At 36.4% G+C, this 20,930-nt stretch overlaps 1 protein-coding gene across 2 annotated transcripts in view; it reads right to left on the bottom strand.

Annotated features, from left to right (window-relative positions):
• Vg (transcription factor vestigial) overlaps positions 1-20,930 on the bottom strand; it is a 135,361-nt gene that overhangs the window by 15,156 nt on the left and 99,275 nt on the right. For both annotated transcript variants that reach the window (XM_076377650.1, XM_076377657.1), the window contains 2 exons: positions 11,775-11,898; positions 10,553-10,779 (listed from right to left, as the gene is read on the bottom strand). In XM_076377650.1, the coding sequence (XP_076233765.1) occupies positions 10,553-10,779; positions 11,775-11,898 (351 nt within the window). The remainder of the gene's footprint in view (positions 1-10,552; positions 10,780-11,774; positions 11,899-20,930) is intronic.

Below are 20,930 nucleotides of genomic sequence, written 5' to 3'. Positions count from 1 at the left end.
TACAGCCAAGATATATGGTTTCTAACTTGCAATCACGTCACTGCATTTACCTTTTATTTCGCGAAACGGCGGAACAATACGAACGGGAGGTAGAAGTTTGTCGTTCCTCGCCATGCACTGTTTTACCGAACGAGATTTATTGGATTCGTGAAACGATTGCGAAGTGGTAAAGCGTGGTTCATTATTCTTGTGGATGGAATGATAATTTACTGGAGAATTGTTAATCAGACGACGTCTGTTTTAAATGACAGGCTTCGTTAATGTTCTATTGCGATTTTATATTGTTATTTGCAGATGAAGTAGAAGCTGTGTAGTTTAAGTAGTTTTAATTAGTATTTGAATAAAATCTTGGAGATGATATCGTGATATACATCTGCAGAAAAAATGAAACAGTGGTGTTAATTCTTCGTACTATTGTACAATAAAATCTCACTCAGGACTGTGTGTTGTCTTATTTTTTATACATTGCTTTAGAGTCTTTTGCTACTATTTTTTCTCCACTTTGTGACGTAGGAAATATCCAACTGTATTTAGATATAATATCTATAATGTTGTTACCTAATAATGTAATCTGTTAATATTTTATCAAGTAAAGAGACTAGAGTAGCAAACAGTTTCTATATATTTTTTCTTGTACCTACATAAACTATCAGCCGAAAGTATGGGACCACTTGACTTCTAATTGTGGTGAAGTTCTCGATATAATAGTTCCTCATCGATTTTGATGATTTTCAAATGTGTCATAAAGGTAGCGATTTTGAACAACTTTTTCCTTTGCACATAATAGGTGGTCGACTTTAGTTTCCGAGGTTTTTGCAAAAAGCTTTTTGTACTACACAGTTAAATTGTACCCTATATGTACATATTATCTATAGCGTACGCCTGAGTCCAACAGAACAGTTTATCTATTGTTTCTATAAAAACATCGTGGTAGTTGGCAGGCAAAAGTTCAAAATTTTGAAAGTGCAGGCGTTTTCCACCCCTATCCCGTAAAAAGGCTTGGACCAACTCCAATCCATCCTTTTTTTCGAGTTAAGAGAATATTGAGATGTATGGAAACATTATGGAAAATATACGATAGAATGGACATTTTGTTGAAATTCAACATTGAAATTGGCCAAGTTTAATCGTTTAGTTTACCTGTTACATAAGTTGCCTGTCGATTACTGCGACATCTTCATAAAAACAGATAAATGGAAGCATCGGATTTACACATACGCTGTCAATAACGTATACATGTAGTATACAATTTGACTGTGTAGTGTATAAAGTTCTTCGCAAATATCTCGGAAACTAAATCCAACCGCCTATTATGTGCAAAGGAAACAGTTGTTCAGAATCACTTCCTTTATAACATATTTGAAAATCATCAGAATTGGTGAGTAACCAGTACATCGAAAACTTGACCATATATAACAAAAAATGTGTAAAAAATAAAGCTATTTTCTACTGCTGAGTGCCTACAATTGCTTAATAAATAGACCGTAAAATATGAATTTATTATTAAACATATCGAATGAATCCCTATACCAACTTGAATCCAATTGTTCGAATATAAAAACATTTTTACCATGAAGACACAACTAAGTAACATCTAAGTAAGAACTAAGTAAGTAGTAAACCGAAGAAAAATGAATCACTTTTATCTTCTCCAATATACAGACACACAAAGTTCTATATAGTTAAATAATAGTATCAAAAATAAATAACACTCACGAAGTATCCATAATTAAAAAAGGAGTTCGCTCAATATCAAGCAAAAATATTTAACCATTCTAAGTATCCTCGCTAATATAAAAAGAAGCAACTTCGCCGAAGAAATAACTAAAACGAGAAACAAGGAAGAGGCCAAGCCGGAGGCTGCGAACGCGACTTCCGCCAGCGCATAAATCATCCACGCGATCGCGTCGAATTTGTCGATACCGGTTGGTGACGGGCAATTACATTAATGATTTCCCAGAGGTAATAGATAGCAGTTAGGCCGCTCGCGAGGGTGAGGGGAGGCATAAAACCGCCGACAGAAACGTCAGGCGGTGCGCCATGACCATCTAGAGTGTCCCGCGTCGTCGGACGTCGCTCGATAATTGCGATTTATTTCTCTTAATCGCGTTTAAACGGCAGCCAATTTATGCCGGCCAAGTTAATTTTACGCAATTATATAATTACCAGGAGGCTCGGGGCACCGCGGCAAGGCCTAATCGGGGTGCCAACTGGCGTTCTAATGGCGGCACTTCAGATTCGAAGACGCTCGCGGGGACGATCCGCTCCGAAATTACCTTCTCACCCTTCGGCCGAGGAGTAAGTCCTTTCGAGGACTCGTTAAGAGTCTTGACATCCACTGGAGGTGGTCGCTTTTATCGTCAACAGAAGCGGGAGTTTGGGAATACTAAACGAACGATTAAAGGACGATACCTTGTTCTTCAATTGAAATGTAGATCCTTTTGCAATTTTGTACATCACGAGGTAAATTGTTCATTGGTTTTAAAACACTTTTTGCTAGAGTATACTATTTTTGTATGATTAGGAGAAAACTTAAACGACGAATAATGAAGAAGTGTTATTATTAGACAAGGTGGAATTGTTACAGTAATTGTAGATTTACAGCCTAAATATAAAGTTTTGAAATGAGAAGATATTGCAATTAATATTTTAATTCTATAGAAATAGTTGCTCATAAAATGTGCTTCATGCTTGTTTCCTTACCATTTATATCCCTATATCATATTGCCTAAGGGTTATTAAAATTCATTTTTAGAATTTTTATGATGGCACACAGTGATTTATGCATTTTCATCGCTATGCTATATATCGGAGAAGAACATTACAGATCATGAATTTGTTTACTAAAGATTATTAGATTCATATGTTCGAATTTTAAAGCTATTTTTTTTTTGCGAAAATGAAAGAAACTGGAAAAGAACTAATCGAAATAATTAAAAATATGCTAAAAAAGCGAAAAAATCCTAAACTAATAATCTTCACAGTTAACTATTATTTTGAACACGTGTGAATGACTCTGTGAGTTACTAATACCAAATAAGTATAAGAACATCACTTTTAAATTATTTTTTCATTACTACTATATGGTTACTAACGAATGTACCAATACGAAAATTTAGTAAGTACTTTTAATTTTTGGATTTCCTAACTTTTTTTAGTTTTCTTTTTAGTGTAATTTATTGTTAGAAAGAAAAATGAGAAATATTCATCTTTAAAAAAATATTCATGATAAGTGAAAAAACTTGTCTAACTTCATTAGAACATTCTACTTAGGGTAACTTAACATTGTAATAAATCCAATCATAAAATACTAAGTACTAAATTTATTTATTTTATTTACTTTTGTTCATAGGTATTGTGCAGATACTTAATTAATGTAACTTGAAATTAAGATATTTACATATCTTAAAGATATTAGCATTTTTAAAAATAAAATACTTACATAGAACGATTAGAAATAGTAAAATATAATATAAACTTAATTCTGCTATAATGAAGTAAGAAAGAAAAGCAAGAAGTAGAACCTCAAGCTGCAACAAACAAACGAATACGTATCTTTAAAATTACACTCATCAGAATCGTTCCCCAAAATTTAAAGAAAAATAAAGAATTGAAGGAACCTTTCAATCTTCACAGTCTACAGAATTCACCATCTCTTATTCAGTTTCAGCCAAAGACAAGTCGACCAAAGTTCTCCAATGTAAAATCTGTCCTAATGTCCAAGATGCGTACTCCTTGCCACATGTGGAAATGAAATTCACAGTCTACAAAACAGTCTTCACAGTCTCCAAAATTCACCATCTCTTATTCAGTTTCAGTCAAAGACAAGTCGACCAAAGTTCTCCCATGTAAAATCTGTCCTAATGTCCAAGATGCGCACTCCTTGCCACATGTGGAAATGAAATTCACAAAAATCGGGATCCAGGAGGCCGGTGGGGTTGTTTTTCAGCGAGTACGTTTCCAGAATCGTGGAATCGGTATTCCCTCGAAATGAGAAAGCGGACGGGGCGGCAAGTCCTTCCTTATTTATTCATTAATTTCCAGAATCGATGTTTGACGACGAGGTCGCGGCTACTCGGAACCAGCAAGCGTGCACCAGGGCCCGTACGGTAGCACACGCCAGTTAGAATAGTGAGCGTTGCCGGCATTCCGGCAAGTAAATTCTTGAAAACTCGTTTGGTCAGTCCGATCCGCAAACCAACTCTCAATCTGCGCCATAAAGCGAGGCGCGCGCGTGCGAACGTGAGCGTTTCCTAAATTGGCCCTAAATCTCTGCTTGTTCGCCCGCGGGTGTTGTGCTTGAAACGTCAAAATGTTTCCCTAGAGATTTTCACTAGGAATTTTCGAAGTTTTACGTGCGTTTGATGCTGTTGGTAAAAACATTTAAGATATTTGCTCAATTTTCAATAATTTAAGCATCTTTTAGGAACACTTATGGTAAACAGTTAAGTACATGTCTAATTCCAAAAGTCAGCTTTGGATATAGGTACAAAGTTTTTGGTAAAATTCATAATTTTCTTGAAAAGTGACTTCTTTGTCAGGTAGGGATTTTTAATATGAATCCTAGGAAAGCTTTAGTACAAATAGTCTTGCTAACTTTAGAAACTGTTTTACTCTTGGGGGTTAAGAAGTTTTTCAATTCTAAACATATCTTTATTTCGAGTTAAAGTACCTACTTTTAAGCATTTCAAAATTAAGATTTAAAGTTTTTATCAATTTCAGCAGTAATTTTGTGAGAACTCAATGTCGTTATTAAGGTCAACGATAAATGAATAAATTGCTATCCTACTACTATTACCTACTTTTTTGTTCTGAACAGTTATGCTGTTCCTAATTCTGTTTTATTTTCTAGGGATTTCTAGTAGAATCATTTAACCACTTGCTTGATTCTAGAGCTGCGTTTAAAATTCAAGAGAATTTTATTGTGTTACAATTATAAACATCTACATGTTAACAAGCATTGTAATTCTTAGATGTACTATTTAGAAATAAAATTTAATAAACTTTAATACAATCTAACTCTACAATTAGAGAAGAACTATAAGACATATTAAAGAATGATATAATAAAATGAATAAAATAGAAAAGGAATGAAGCATAATGAAGAAATAAATCAAGGATCCAAAACAGACATCTACTTTGCTTGGAATAACTATTACAGGAAAGAATACTTCAAATGAGAATTGGTGAAGAGTCGAAATTATGGCGCGTCAAATCAATGGTAGCGAAAGGGATGAGAATGCCAAGCGAAGCCCAGCTATCGATTTTCGAGTCTCGAATTCGCCATATATCGGACCGAATTATGGTATGCCATTCCCTCTCCCTTTCTACAGGAACATTATCAGAACATGAAAATTTCTGAACAAGTATGTTTTCAAGTTTTTTTCTGACGTTGATCACTATTAATTGTTAGAAAGAAAACAGAATTTTATTTTTTAAATTAAATCTAATACCTAAGTCGAACATAATACATTTTATACTTGACACTAGAATACTAAATTTAAAAAATAAAAATCTGGATTAGAATATTTGAACGCAAATGAAGAATGCATAAAAAAAATTAAACATGCTGCACTATGAACCATTCTTTTAAATAACTTTTAATTCCCTCTTATCACTTATTAAAATAAAGGTTTTTAGAAAAGAAAAATAACTCAAATTTTTAGTACGTTTCTTATATTTTGTACAAATCCTGTTTTTATTCATTTTTTTATACTGAAATCCGTGGCAATCACAGGCTTTTCACAAAACGATAAAAATGAAAAAAATCCAGCATCAAAGCATTAAAAAGCAGCACAAAAATAAATTACAAAAACCAATACTTTAAATCTTCAGAACACTTCAAAATGCCTTACTACAACATCAAACATAAAATTAAATGAAGTGTAAAATGTAAAATTAATAAAATAATTCTTATCAAATCTTAACAGCAACTCGAATGATAATTCTCCGTGGAATAGTTATAGCCCTTTTAAACTAAAGTCACCCCCAATTACAATAATGCAGCTGAAATATTGGTCACCTTATAAATATATCGCTCTTAACAGACTAACAAAAAAGAAAAACAGAGAAAACGGAATTTCACACGTCGAGCGATTTTTTAGAATTCCGTAAAACTCTTTTCCAAAATCCAGTTGCAAACGAGTCACCTACGGCGAAGAAAATTTCGCATCTCGCGGTTCGCCTTTCCTCGCTCGAACGCCAATGCAACGCGCGCGAGTTGCAACACAGGGTGCAGCTGCAGCACGCCGTGAAAACACCACGCCCATCGGTGATTGTATAGACCACTCCCATCTGTCTGCACGGCGCTGCAACGAGCACGCCTTCCGCTTTCACCCCGAGGCAGTCTCGCGCGATTTCATCCGACACGTCCTTTACTTTTCACGCAACGTTCCACCACGTTCGAGAACTTCGGTGTCTTCGCTTTACCTTTATTTTTAGTGTGTAAGCGATTTTAAACGTCTAAGGAATTTTTCCAGTTCTCTCAGGATTGGGCCGTTTCTCGCTGGATTCACAATACGCGAGAAAGGGAAAGTATTGGGGATTTTAACAGAAATTTCGTCATCTTCTTGTAATACTAAATTCTTCAGACATTATGTATTTAACATGAAAACTAAAAATAACAGTTATTTTAACAATTTTAAGGGAAAGGTTGTTGAAAAAAGTCAATTTTTATTTAAGTCAGAGGCACACATCATTAAATCTTAGAAATTTTAAAAAACTTGAAATGTTTAGAAAATATTAACTTTTAAATGTTTTGACTATGTACGAATAACCATTATAAAGTACTAAAATATTGGTTACTTTACTAGTTTTGTTACTTTCGACCCTCTTCAATTTTTATAAACATTAACAGATAATTAGTATTAATGTTTAAAGTAACAGAGCAATTAATGAAGTCACTTGTAATGACAGAAGAGTTATTTGTTCGCTCAAGTACTTTTAAAAAATTTGAGAAGTGATTCTAGATGTCAAAATAAGATTAAAATCGAGTATAATGAAAGTACAGTTAAGCTTTTGTTTGTTAATTATAAAAGCTTAAAAATTGGTAAAATCAAATGCCATTTTCACATGCAGAGTAGTGATTATCAAAGCTACTGTCTGAATTAAGTTGAATTACTTCGTACTGTGTAAGACGAGTATTCATGACAGCCACCTCATCGCCTTCTTTAAATGTTAATAATTAACACAATTTAGTTATTCTTGATTTCTGTTTTATTTTGACATCCACAATTACTCTTTCGATTTTTCTATACCTGTCGTCAAACACCCTGTAAGCTAACACATTATCTACTTTCTTATTCTAATTCAATTTATTCCCATGCTTCCTATAACATAATAACTCATAATGAATCTAAGAAATTTATAAAGGTGCCACTTGAAATTCCATTTAGAATTATGCACAGGTAGAAAGTTACTTGCGACGGTACAGGAACAAGACACATAGTAGCAGTCATTCTGTTTATGAATAAATGACATCCTCAATTTCGTACAAACGCATACATGTTCGGCTATCAAAACGAAAGAATACGCTGGCGTATCCGATTTAAGGAGTGTCTTTCCAGTCTTTCCAGTTGACTTCTATCAAACTCTGCACAGAAGTTCCCCACCTTCACATTCCTACTTAAAACATTTATCAATCAGCGCTAGAACTGCTTCCCAGATCTCAAATTTCCCATTTTCACACGTTCGTACGGCGCTCGAATAGAATCCTCATCTCCCAATTTGCCCCGTCCCCGTTCAGCAGTGATCGGTCGATCGATAACCGCGCGATCCCCTACGATCCTCGAGCGATCCCGGAACCGTGGAAAAAAGGAGAGGCGCAGCATCAGCAGCAGCCGCGGCAGCAGCAGCATCCCGTTTGCAACGGGACGAGGGTACGCGTGACTTTTTATTCGCGATTTACATGATAAATCTCGTCAGGAGGAGGATCGAACCGACATCAAAGTTGGAAGGCCGAGAAGCGTCCAAGACGCCGCGTTTGTATCGAGCGGTAGAACCGAGCGGAGGCAGAATGGCGCGCAGGTAGCGCAAGAAAGATCGGTCGGTCCCTCAGATGCTCGCAATTAATAAGAGCTTAATGGGGGCCGCGGGCCGATATAGCGCTGCCACGTTCAGGACGACGTTTCTTCGTTGTTCTCTCCCACCGAAATCATCGATGCCGACGACAAAAAGCCACGGCTCGGCCGTAAAACATTTCGCTCTGGCGACGGAGGTGCTCGGAACACGGCTTTGCAAAAAGGGCCGCTCCTTTCTCTAGCCTCCGTCACTCCGACGACGAATTATATAAGGCGGGGAAAGCTTGTTCCTTGTCGAGAATTAGAGCGAAGTCGAAGACGCTGACGAAGAATTTCAAACTGGTCTGACGATGCTGCGATTAGGAAAATTGCAGCGTGTGGTTGGGTGATCCAGCGCAAGGTGGGAACATTGATTTCTGGATTTCTAGCTTTGTATTGGCCTACCCTTTAGGAGTGTTTTCATTTTTCGATTCCTTTTTGCAGAGTTAGTTATGACAATTGTTATGGAATAGGACCTTGATTAACCAACTTAACAGAAGATGCAATTCTAAAGCACTCTTCTGAAGACTGATTTTATTACTTTCGGTAGACTGTTAAATCATGATTCTAGTCTGAATAAACTGTACACTGTTATTCTGCTCTTATTATGTAACTCTAAATACCGAAAGCTGAGAAAAATTGAGATGTAATTAAACGAGGTTCCGCGATACCGAGCTTGAGAAACATTTGGTTCGATACGATGTTAAGTTCTAGAGTGGATGCCTTCGTTAGAAGGTACATATATAGTATTGTCTCTATATAAACTTGATGATACACTCGCGTCTCCTGCGATCTATAGTAATGATTCGATTCTAGTTTACAACTTGGAATCCGTTAAGAACTTAGAGAATGTGAAAAACTCGTGTTTAAGGCCCATTTACGTACAAACACAAGAGAACATGAATGTACATACCATAAAGCTCGAATCGAAACAACATTGTACTTTTGTAGTTAAAAGAAGGTTTGAACATTTTAGGAATTAGCAATCTAACCCTCAATGGGATGACAGAGCAAGGTCATGAATCGCAAGATTCGTTAGAAATTTACTGCAAATGGTATATGTAGTCAAGCTTTAATTTCTCCGAATACTTCTAAAAGTTTTAAAATTATTCGAGTAGGATAAAATTTATTTTTAATATGTTTAACTGTATCTCGAATATTTACAGTACTATTGAAATAGTAAGAAGAACACGAAAAAATAGGTGATAACAAAGATTATTTCTGCATATATCTATGTTAAACATAGATTCAATATTCAAAAAATCCTTCATCTCTGCTTAATGATACCAAATATTTTCAAAGCAATATGAGAAATTTCTTTAAATGAGTATAAATCTTGTATAGATCCAGATTAATTCAGAGAAATGAGGAAGTCAAATATCTTTTTTAACAAATTCGTAATACTTACGTCAATAATAACTATTTTTAGCGAAGGTAATTATTAAATTATAATCCGAAATTTCATAATCGTTATGACACAAATGCATTTATTTAATTTGAAATAATAACCAACAAGTTTATGTAAATCGAGTGAAAACTAAATGCTACTAATTTAACTTTATCTGACATATTTTTCTTAATAGAAACTATCTGATCGTATTAAAGTTTTAAATATCCTTAGGCATTAAACAAATGTTCCACTTTCAAGAACCAGCATTCACGATGAAAGATTATACCCTAGTAAAAAGATCGGGTTTCAAAACTTCCATCTCATTCTCTAATATACCCCATTACATGGAATGTCATAAATTTTTGCAGTAATCTGTTCAAACTATCTACCTAAATGTGTTACAGGTACAGAGTAAGCCGCTCCAATAGAAATTTATGAATATTCATTGTACAATGTCTCTTTTCAAATAGAACATTTTATACGTATCATGTTGATGATATAAACATACACATATGTATACTATGTATACAGTATAATAGAAAACGGAGAAGAACTAAATGGAAAATTAATTGCTGATTAAACAGATCAATATGTAGAGAATTGTATATTCCTGGATAAATGCTATCAATCACGCCATACCGTACTTTACTAACACACTTGAGTCCAGTGCATTTTGTTAAAACTGTCTTCAGTCGCCAACAACAGTCTTTTCAGTACAAAAATGACTCAAATGTTGTACCCTCGACTAATAAGAAGAGCTATCCCTTGACATAATGGGTAGGTCATTAGATTCGAATGTGTTAAATAGGAGTATCATACCCAAGGGGTGTCGCAGGAAACTTCACCTGCCTTACAAACTCAATGTACGGTGATAATGCACTTTACTATATATTTTTCTCAATGTGCCCTTAATCTTACTATTAAACCTAAAATGATCCTCTAAATTTTCCTCCCACTATAGCCTTAAACTCCCTTATTTCATCACGATAGGTTATACTATTATAAAAAGCAGAATCAGAGGAGCCTCCAACGAAAAGTAAGCCAAACACCATCCAATTTTGACGACTAGTTACGAGAGAACGCAACCCTCTGTGCAACTACTCACCAGAAAGGGGTGCGTAGTGACCGTGGGGATAAGGGGGTGCAGATGAAGCGTCGACGAGGGACTGCGACTGCGTCGCCGACGTCCAGTCCTTGTAGGAGGTCGCGGCGTGCGCGTGGTGCGCCGCATGGTGGGACGTATGGTGGCCGAGTCCTCGCGCACCACCCAACAACAGACTACCGTAACTCGTTACAGCCGCCATATTATGGTGGTGATACTCGTGCACAGCCCTGAAACACATAGTGGACATTGCTCCTTAATTCAACGTTTGATCGCGAGACTTAGAAACAACTAGAGGACACCGAGGGACAAAAAAGCGGGCAGGCACTGCGCGCGGGAAAAGAAAGAAGCAAGAAAAGGGGAAGAAGTCCGAAAGGGAGAGGAAGACAGAGACAGAAAGAAAGAAAGAATTCTCGATATCGTGCCTTTTCTCAAAAACGGTGACAGACTGGTAATTTATACGGCGACTAAGGCGAGATCAGCGCTAAAGATCTTTCGAGCAGGGGTACCTGCTCCCGACGGTTTTCTGTATTTTTCACGTCTCGTTTTCTCTTTGCCTCCGTGCCGTTCCCTCTCCCTCCACACCTGCAACCAGCCCTCTCATTCTCGCGCGTGCTCCGTTCCGGCTCCAACCTGTCTCTTTTCTCCATTTCTCGTGATTTTTCTCCGATCTCTTGTCCCTTTTTCAGAGACGTTTCGTCCATCTCGGCCCCTTCGCCTCTGCCCGCTCGTTTCTCGTCGAGATGCACGCCGCGACATTCATTTCTGACGGTTTATCCCGGCAGGCTATCGCGTAATGAGTGTGTCGCGTCTGCTGAAGGTGGATTTGTGGAATGCGTGAAACATTGGCCGCATTATCGTTCGTTAATTGAACGGGCGACGCGCTCGAGGATCTCGACGATTTATCATGGCCTGGTTTCGCGCGTCGTGTGCGAACAACCAGCTTCAGGCGTGATACTGGCAGAATTTAAAATGGAGCACACAGCTGAATCGATGAAATTCCGTGAGACGATTCGAGTGTCTATTTACCGATAAACGACGCTGATACCCTTGGATTTATGGAATATATCGTAGATAGGAGCACGTAACTTCAGGGAACAGTTTAGTACATATAGCGAAATCATAGCGAATAGATTTATGGATGTGTACAGAGAAGATAAAAAATGAACTTGAACTGTGACATGAAACATTTTAAAGATGACATAAGAATTTGAAGCCTACACACCTGTGATGGTACTGTGGATAATGTGGATGCCATGGGTCCGTTGGGTATTCATAGACCTCGCCAGGATGCTGGCTATTCCAAAAGGAAGGGGGAAAGTTCCTCATAGACATGGGAGAGATATTTTCTGTAAAAGAAAAATTAGATGCTATGAATGATACTTGAGATGGCAGATTCAATGAAAATTATTGGAAAATAATCGTCACATAGTGAAGTTACTACTTTTAGTACCTAATTATTTTAAGACAAATAACTATTTGTGTAAACTTATAGACACGCATTAGAACATTAATGTGTATCCTCTATCTATCGTAACTATATATCATATAGGTACACGTGTGTAAATTATTAAAAACTTCAATCCCATATTTTCTTGTCTTACCTATAACTAGTAGAAAGAACTACATATCTTAAATGTTGGAGTAAATACTATTACATGTTGAACCTAATAATAAGCAAAGGTTTGAGGACCCATCTACAATCTTTGATTCATTATTTGAACCAGTTACAATTGTTTGATAATTAATTAATTAATTTACGTATTTTTTCCTTTAAATTAACTCTGACGTGTGCAACATACGAAAAATTATGAAGTAAGAAGTTGCAACACAAAGCATCACAAATTATATACAAAAACTTCTATCTTTTGACCTCCACATAATAAATAATTAGACAATATTGATTACTAGACTTCAACAATGTACTCGAATTACTAATAACAACGGAATCAATCAAGACATCGTTAAACAACGACAAAAGTTAATATAAAATTGGCAAATAATTCTCAGATTTACAGAGAGTTCGCTAAAAATTGAGAATGTACGCTGAATATTGACGATTGATCTACTTAGAATAGATAGACTCGATCCTGCAGTCAGATCAACAGGCCAATCGACGGCAACACTTTCTATTGAAAGGGAACCATTTCGACGAACCACGGTGGAATGTTTATTAAAATATTTGTATCTTTTCCCACGGGCCAGTACGCGATTCTTTCGTAGGCTCACGATAAACGAGTAGCCAGATCCCACGGGATCGAACCGCGCGACAGAAAGGTACCGCTCGGTTGTTTTACAAGCGACCACTCCAAAGCCAGAAGCTTGTCGTGTATCCTCCCGCAAGTCTTCGGGTCCTTAGTCCCCAGGATTCCTTTTTCTTTCTCGAATCTCCTCTCTGGCCAATCCAAACACACATATTCGAAGGTTGACCAACGAGGTCGAACCACCGGGCGATTTATACTTCTAATTCCTCCTTCTGCTCTTCCTCGATCACATCTCTGCCTCGACCGTTCTTAACTATTCCATAGAAAACGTTTCGACCACTAATTTATTCTGACTCCACCAGTTGCTATTATTTAACGTTACTGAAGTCGTTTCTGTTGATATTACTTGAATAATCTTTTCTGTTTCATCTTTCAGCTTTCTTCGCTACTCCCGTCTCATAAATATCTTGAATCTTGAAGTCAACTTGAGTTATTAATTCGAAGGTTACGCTTATAGCAGCTTTTTTACTTGAAATTAAACTGCAACTTCAGTTTAAGTCAAGAAAGTCGATATTTTCGATGAATTAGTGCACTTAGGTTTTATATTAAACGTAATATTGACTTTTGGAAGTACTCATCAATATAATAGCGACTTATTCTCAAATACAGTTATTAATTAAGGAAACGATTATAATTGGAAAATATTAAAAAATTTATGAGCAATTCTCCTAACCTTGATAGTAATAGAATAACTGGATATTAAAACATCGGTTTTTAAAATAAGATAAGTATGCATAATTCCGCAATGATAAAGTTTAATGATTTTTCAATTTTTAGTAGAAATACTGTGTATCAAAGTCTCTTTTCGCTACAGATTACACTAATGATATGTAACGACTCTAACTTCTTTTTTTATGAATCTCTTGTAGGTGCGGTGAATTTAATTCTCTATATCTGTCGTACTTATTACTGTTCTTATAGCGTTTCTGCATAAGAGCAGATTTTACAAAGTTTTACAGCTTTCCACAGCTACAAAATGTGCCAAGTGGTAGAGTTACCTGTAAGCCACACCCCTCATATCTTCATTTTCCACATCAACCCTAGTCCTCAGTCACCACCTTAATCTCAACTTCATCATGAATCCCATTTCCATTTACTCAACTATCCAAAAATTCGAATCGACTCGCAATCTCCGAGTTCCCGATGAGCTCAGAACGATACTATAATCCGATTGGGTACCAGGTCGTCCCGGTAACAACTGACCCGCGACACTTTGAGCATAAAGAAGCCATGGGGCCGCATTGTTTCCCACGCGAAGAATGCCGAATGGGAGGAGGGCGACGGGGGCCCTCGTTCCCAACGAATGTGTAAAATATACTTCGAGCGAGTTGGCCGCGGTTCGGCCGAGCGCCGCGGCGTCATCCTCCTACACACACATCATGAAAGATTGACTAACTATCGCGTTAAATATTGCGATTTGCTTACGGGGGAAGAAGATGCGAGATAGCGACCGGAACCGGCCTCCGCGCACCTTCGTCCTTCGCCCTTCTTCAAACCGCCTCCGGCCCCTTTCTTCCTCTTTCTCGGGCCGCCGCCTTTCTCCCTCTTCTCTCGACTCTTCTCCTGACTCGAGGGGCCCTGCTTCACCAGCCACGGCCGACTGTCCTTTATTTATTAACGCAATTAAAGAAACAGAGTGTCGAGCGTCCACGGTCGGCTTTCTACTGTGCCGATGCCGCGGACCCGCGACAGGGTCGGCAGGATGGGACCCGGGAAAAGGTAGGATTCAATTCTATGCGAACCGGCCTCCTGACGGGACACGAAAGGGATGCCCGTGTCAAATCCACCGGCGAAACGTGCGATCGGCTCGCTAGCGAGGAACCTTTTATCGCGATTTTTGGTGGAATGAGGTAATTTTGTGGCTGTTGCATAGAAGAATATAAGTCATACAACAAATTGGAGTTTTAGCTACGAAGGAAAGCGTTTACAGCTTTGACATAACTTTTCTTTTGAAAGGGTAAATGTAATAACCCTTTCCACTCCAAGGCTGTTTTTGTTTTTATTCCACCAGCTCCACGCTAAAATTACGTTTTTTTACTTTATGTTTTAAAATTTTTAAATTTAAAAATTTAAAATTTTCCGCAAAAAGAGGTATTACACCATGTCGAGTATCACTCGACAGTGGAGCTAGTGGAACAAAATCAGTGTCGAGTGACACTCGACATTGGAGTGGAAAGGGATAAAATGTAGGTTCATAATACAGAATTAAAATCTTTGAGCGATAATATCTGGAAAACAAAAATATGTGACTTATGTCGTTTTGCCTCGCGATTATAGTACTGTGGATATGAAATTTACTTTATCAAGGTTTCAAAAGACTTTTTGCAAGTGTAATTGATTTGTATGAAACAAGATATAGATAGGTAACCATTAATATTGTTAAACACTGATTAATATTGATATGAACGCCAATTGTAAGATCGTCAGGAGAATGGTTTGTGAGGTTCGTGATAGGTAACATTTTTACCATTTCGATTTTTCGCATTTCTCAACGGTTTGAGGCCCCTTGAGTCCATAAAAGTCAATAAACTGACGACTAATTTCTCTATGTATGAATGTGTGTCTCTCTCTTTCTCTCTGTGTGTGCGTGCTATCATGTTTTTAGCACATTATGAGAACATTCTATTTGCAAAAAGATTCTTTTCAAATATCCCCTCCTGAACACCAAATATAAAAATGATATATTCTGATAATAAGCTGCTCGTCCGATGTTGGAAGAGTATCACAAGTGGGTTGCCAATTTGATTGTTTAAGTATTTCGAATACCTATATAGTTTTTATTACAACATTTACTAGGTATAACTTCGGTGTGACAAATATTTTACTTTTCAAATGACAAATTATACTTTTACTATTAAATTGGTTAACTTATCTATTTACTATAAGTAATGAAGATATGTGGACACTAGGATACCTATTTGTAAAGTATTTAAATTTATCTCTTCATATCTTAATTATTTATGCATAAAATGAGTTTTTTTTTAGACAAGCAATTTACTATAATCATGAAATATTCTAAATTCAAAATTTCTTTAGTTACTTTGATAAACGATACGTTAGGATATTCGAATAATGGGGGTCCAGATATGGAAGACTCTACTGTACCACCTTCCCTTTTTATCCTTTACTTCTACATTTCCGTGCACATCTAAAACAGTAGACACATTTATTCATAATATTAATGTAGATGCAAGCACTTCATTACTTAGAGTCTGTTTCTGACGAATGTCTACAGCAAACACTCCCCGGTTTTCAAAGACGATACGAGGATCGGTGCAAACGCACAGGCTTAATGATACGAATTTCACAGTACAGTACCTCTACCAGCCAGAGATCATTAATTTTTTTCAGTTCATTAATTTCTCCAGTTTGCCCCGCGATAATTCATTCCAGTTCGCTCAGACTCGGCGACATCGATCGGTCGACGTAGCGCTAGATAGTCCGATACAAATGTACACGGTAAATCTTCGGCTGGAACATCGGTCGTGGGGTTTCGTTTCTAAAGCTCTCGGAAAATAATCGGCTGACACGGGCTAGATGAGTTCCTCGCGTGCGTCGTGTTGCTCGGCGTCGACGCGTGGCGTTGGCGCCGCGCCAGAACGCGCCTCTATAAAGACGTCGCGCGTCGCGGTGCCGCGATTCGTCAAAACGTAACCCAGAGTAGATTGATGTGGCAGTGCGACCGGATAGCTCGTTATTCCGATTGCGAGCCGCGCGCAGGCGACTAGGGATAAAAAAACCAAGCTCTCTGAAGAAGAACAGTGAGCCCCAATGGCGCGTTTCGGTCTATTTTCGATTTTTGGGTAATGGACACGTCGAACACTGTGTACTAATAGAGATTGCGTAATTAAATATGACAAGATCATGACTTAATAGGCAAAATTCTATGGGTTTATGTCGGTACGTATGTGTTGGCACGTGAGATTATACGGAAGAAAGACTCTACAGTGTTTAAAGTTTATGAAGTACGCAGAGGAGGTTTCGTGAAGAAACGGACAAACTCTTCTACCATATTTGGGAGGTCATCTTGAACAAAAAGTAGAAATGAGCTAATTGGTGTTCGTTTCTGAGGTATGGAAAGTACAATGACATAAATCACAAATATAATTAGATGTGTTTAAGCTACTTAATTTTTGCTCAGTACATTCACAATTTACCGGGAGCATACTGAATCATCTTTACATGTAAGAAAGGGAGACAAGTTTAAATAATGTTATTAAAAATATCGAATAAATACAGTGAAGACTATCATCATCAACAAGAAGTATAGGAAATTGAACAAGAATTTGATGGAGGTAACGCGAGAAATATTTGTTTGAGTTACTCTGACCTACCTATGGGTTGTCAAACTATGAACACGTTAATTATTTCTTTGTTAATTATCTATGTGAAATTAAATGAAGCTAGATACATTATTAGTTAATGGTACTTAAGACAGCCTTTGTCAGCTACAAAACAACCACAATAGAAGTAAACAGCTTATCTCAATCAGTAAGTAGGGAAATATAGTGTCCTAATTCGATTCGTTTACTAAGTGATGTTCTATGTTTTCATAAGCGAGCACCACATATTTCCGTTGTACTTCAGCTTATACTTGCAACTTTAGCAAAATAAAAATAAGCCACCAGTTTATGAACTGATTTAGAAGTGTCCTTCGATACAAACTCGTCGTGAGTCAATCGTGAGTCCATAATGAGAAATAAATGTGCTATGGAAAGGTTGTATTACACTACAATCAGATTAGGCATGATGAAGTCAGAAACGTGGCCAACAGCATCATTAAATATCTCACTGACATATTAAGAGTCTAGAAACGCACTCAATGATAGTATTTAAACAGTGCTAAAAGCTTAGCTCACAAAGTGAATGTAATTAATTGTACGTAAATGTAGTCCTGTAATGAATGGCGAAAAACATATTTAGCAGCCTGTAGCCAGTGTAGCCTCAACAGTATCATTTTACTAGCCACTTGAGTTGAGTCTCAATTACATCGCTATATCTGCTTTGCCAACTATACATTCTTTTGCACGTGTGGGATATGAAAACAGTGAAGCTGAGATTTATTCCTGGCATCTATTATAATCGATTTGTGGAACCTATTACGGTTAAACCTGGAGTTGTGAAATCAATGGGAGTCAATTCTGCATTCGTGAGACCTATTATACCTCCTGAACTCTTGCATTCAGGATCGCTTGAATTCCTCTGTTGCCTATACCATATTAAGTTCCATGTATGCAAAGTTATTTGTCTTCTCTACCTAATCCCCTGAAGTTAGTGTCATCTGCATCTAACTTAATAATCTCTGTTTCGCGTTCAACGCTCTTGTGGCTTCACACATAGTATCCTACGAATCTAGAACTGTCTACATCCAGTATGACAAATTCAAATATTAGATGTATTTAATCTTACACGCCTTGTGGCTAATATCAAATTCTATGCTCACCAAATTGTGCAGCAAGGTATGTAACATATTTATAGTCTCCTGACTTATAACGCAGACTATGTTAGTTGTTTCAGTGAATATTAAAACAAACAAGCACAGTAATATCGAATTACAATGTTACCTCGTTACACATTGGCGACTGAATAGTGATAAGAAGATTGTAAAGCATTAGAGTTATCTTACGATGTTAATAGCTATTCTTTTCAAACTAAAGAAGTTACATAATGCCTTATCAGTGATAATCGCAAAGAAAATAGAGGAGCAAATTTCGAACAATAAAGACAATAATGCAAATTTGTAAACTTCATAACAATATTTTCTACAAAGTATATTCTATGGGTCCCTGGAATTCTGCGAAATAAAGTGTCTTTTAATAAAACTATAGGTGTTTTCCTTGATTTTTGGAAAATTCGATATGAGACCCGTGACAAAATAATTCTGAAAACAAATTTTTTAAAATTATTTTTTACAGCAACGTAGAAGTGTCTGTATACAGACATCAGTGAATTCAAACAACCCTTCTCCAAGATTCACATGAGATAGTACAACTACAACTATTTTAATTAAAATAATACATTAAATATTACTTTTATACATGAATTCCCTGTTGTAGTCAAAAGAATACACTAAAGAAAAGTATCTTCTTTAACATCTTGTATACGTACAATCATTTCACCATCGACTTTTAATTAAACGAAGCAGGGGAAAATACATGAAATTTACTGAACATGAAGCGGCATTATTCTTAATTAAGTTCTCAATTAAGCTGCATTAAGTTACATTCTGTCATAGATTACACGATAATTTTGATGTGTACGATTCGTATACGCTGAAAAAGCACCATCGTAAGTTGAAGATTGTATCGCAACTGATCTGGTGCCAACGACTTTCAAAACGCCACAGTGCACAGTATGTACTTTGAAAACGACTATCTTGGAGTGAAACAATTAAAATTTTATCATTTTCAAAATTTTCATTTCAAAATCGTTAAAGATACTGGTTCGGAATGTTATTTGTGTATAAAAATTGTTTAAATATTTATGCGAGAATCTAAAGTATTATACTTTATTTTTACAATAAAAACAATTAGAAAAATTTATGACAGTTCCTAGTAAGTGTGGTAAAAAATAATTATCTTTGTTTTTAGAATGGATGGAATGAAAATTAAAATTTCATTCGCAACTTAGATGTAGTTAAATGTTTAATTTTTTGATTTCTGTAAAAATTTACTGCTCCTTCTTACCATTCCTTTTATTGTGTAACATTAAACTTAATAAACAGTCTTCAGATTGAGCCATCCGTGCAAACATTATTGTTAATTTCATTATTAATACATACAATTTTCACAATAAACCAAGTAGGTCTTATCTACTCTATCTTGTAATTGTATTTTACAAGTAATTAGATATACCTAATATAAAATTAGAACATTTATGATAGATTTTTGAAATCTTCGTTTTTTTAATTAAATAATTTAGGTTTTGACTTAAATATTTCGTATCTATAAACAAATAATTAAGCAAAGATTTAATCATTAACAAAGCACTCTCAATTATTTATATACTTTTAAGACGATATGTATTTTTTCCCAGCCAGACAACCATTTTAAAACACTGCGCGTCTTGTAAGGATCGTGTCACGTAATTGCGTCTCTGTTGCACCGCGTTGTCTGGCGAACGGGGCGTTAATTTGACGCCACCGACTGGAACGACGCGCTCAATTTCCCGAACTCAACGTTACCGCCGCCCTGACGTCGTATTCTCACCAGAGTGACGAGCACCCACCTCGATAAGCCAGCTCTCCTTTTTATGTTCATGATCCTCGACGGACGCTCCGAATTAACCCTTTGAATGGAAGTATACACGCTAATAGACACAGACGAGTTTTTTTCTTGCGACATCGGCTACACTAACTAACAATGAGTACTGTATCGCACTGACGTTCTTTTGCGAACACCGAATAGGGAAAGGTGAAGGATTTTTTCTTATACGAAGAGTTGCGGAAGCAGTATTGAAAGAAATTAGACTTTTATATTGCAAAGTAGTATGTAAGTACATACCCTACCTTTCATAAGTATTTGAACACTCATCATATCCTTATTTTAACTGAAGTCTCTTGAAATGAATTGTCATCGATGAATGTTATTAACGTTTAAAGAAAACTGATACAAGTTAAACATTCAAAATGTTACCAATAAGTCAATAAACAGCAATGAACTTAGAATTATGGTAGCCGTTATAATTATCCAATCTCGTAATACAAGAAATACGGAGAAATAACTGTGGACTCATTTACAAGACACCTGAGAGGAAATTCAGGAACTAATGTTAAAGAGAATGAACTGATTGTATGTATAAATGAATTCATATCTTTGCTGGCAAGATTTTTAACATATGCCTCATATTACTTTTTATTGATAGATATTAATAGGATTTAGTGATGACATTCAATTGAGAGGAACTTTTACTTTAATTACTTATAGATGATAGTGTATGCATGTATGTATAATACAAAATGTTTTGCAGTAATTTTTAATTAACGAATTTTGAGTCAAGATAGGAAGAAATTGAAGTAAACTTATTCTAAAACTATATTTGTTCTCTTAACGTGTCACCCATTTACTGCAGCGATGTATATAACTCAAACACTACAATTTTTTTTTTCATGACTTTCT

The sequence above is a fragment of the Calliopsis andreniformis genome, chromosome 1 (assembly GCF_051401765.1).
Source record: "Calliopsis andreniformis isolate RMS-2024a chromosome 1, iyCalAndr_principal, whole genome shotgun sequence".
Classification (NCBI taxonomy): Eukaryota; Metazoa; Arthropoda; class Insecta; order Hymenoptera; family Andrenidae; genus Calliopsis; species Calliopsis andreniformis.
This window is presented reverse-complemented; position numbering and strand designations above follow the sequence as displayed.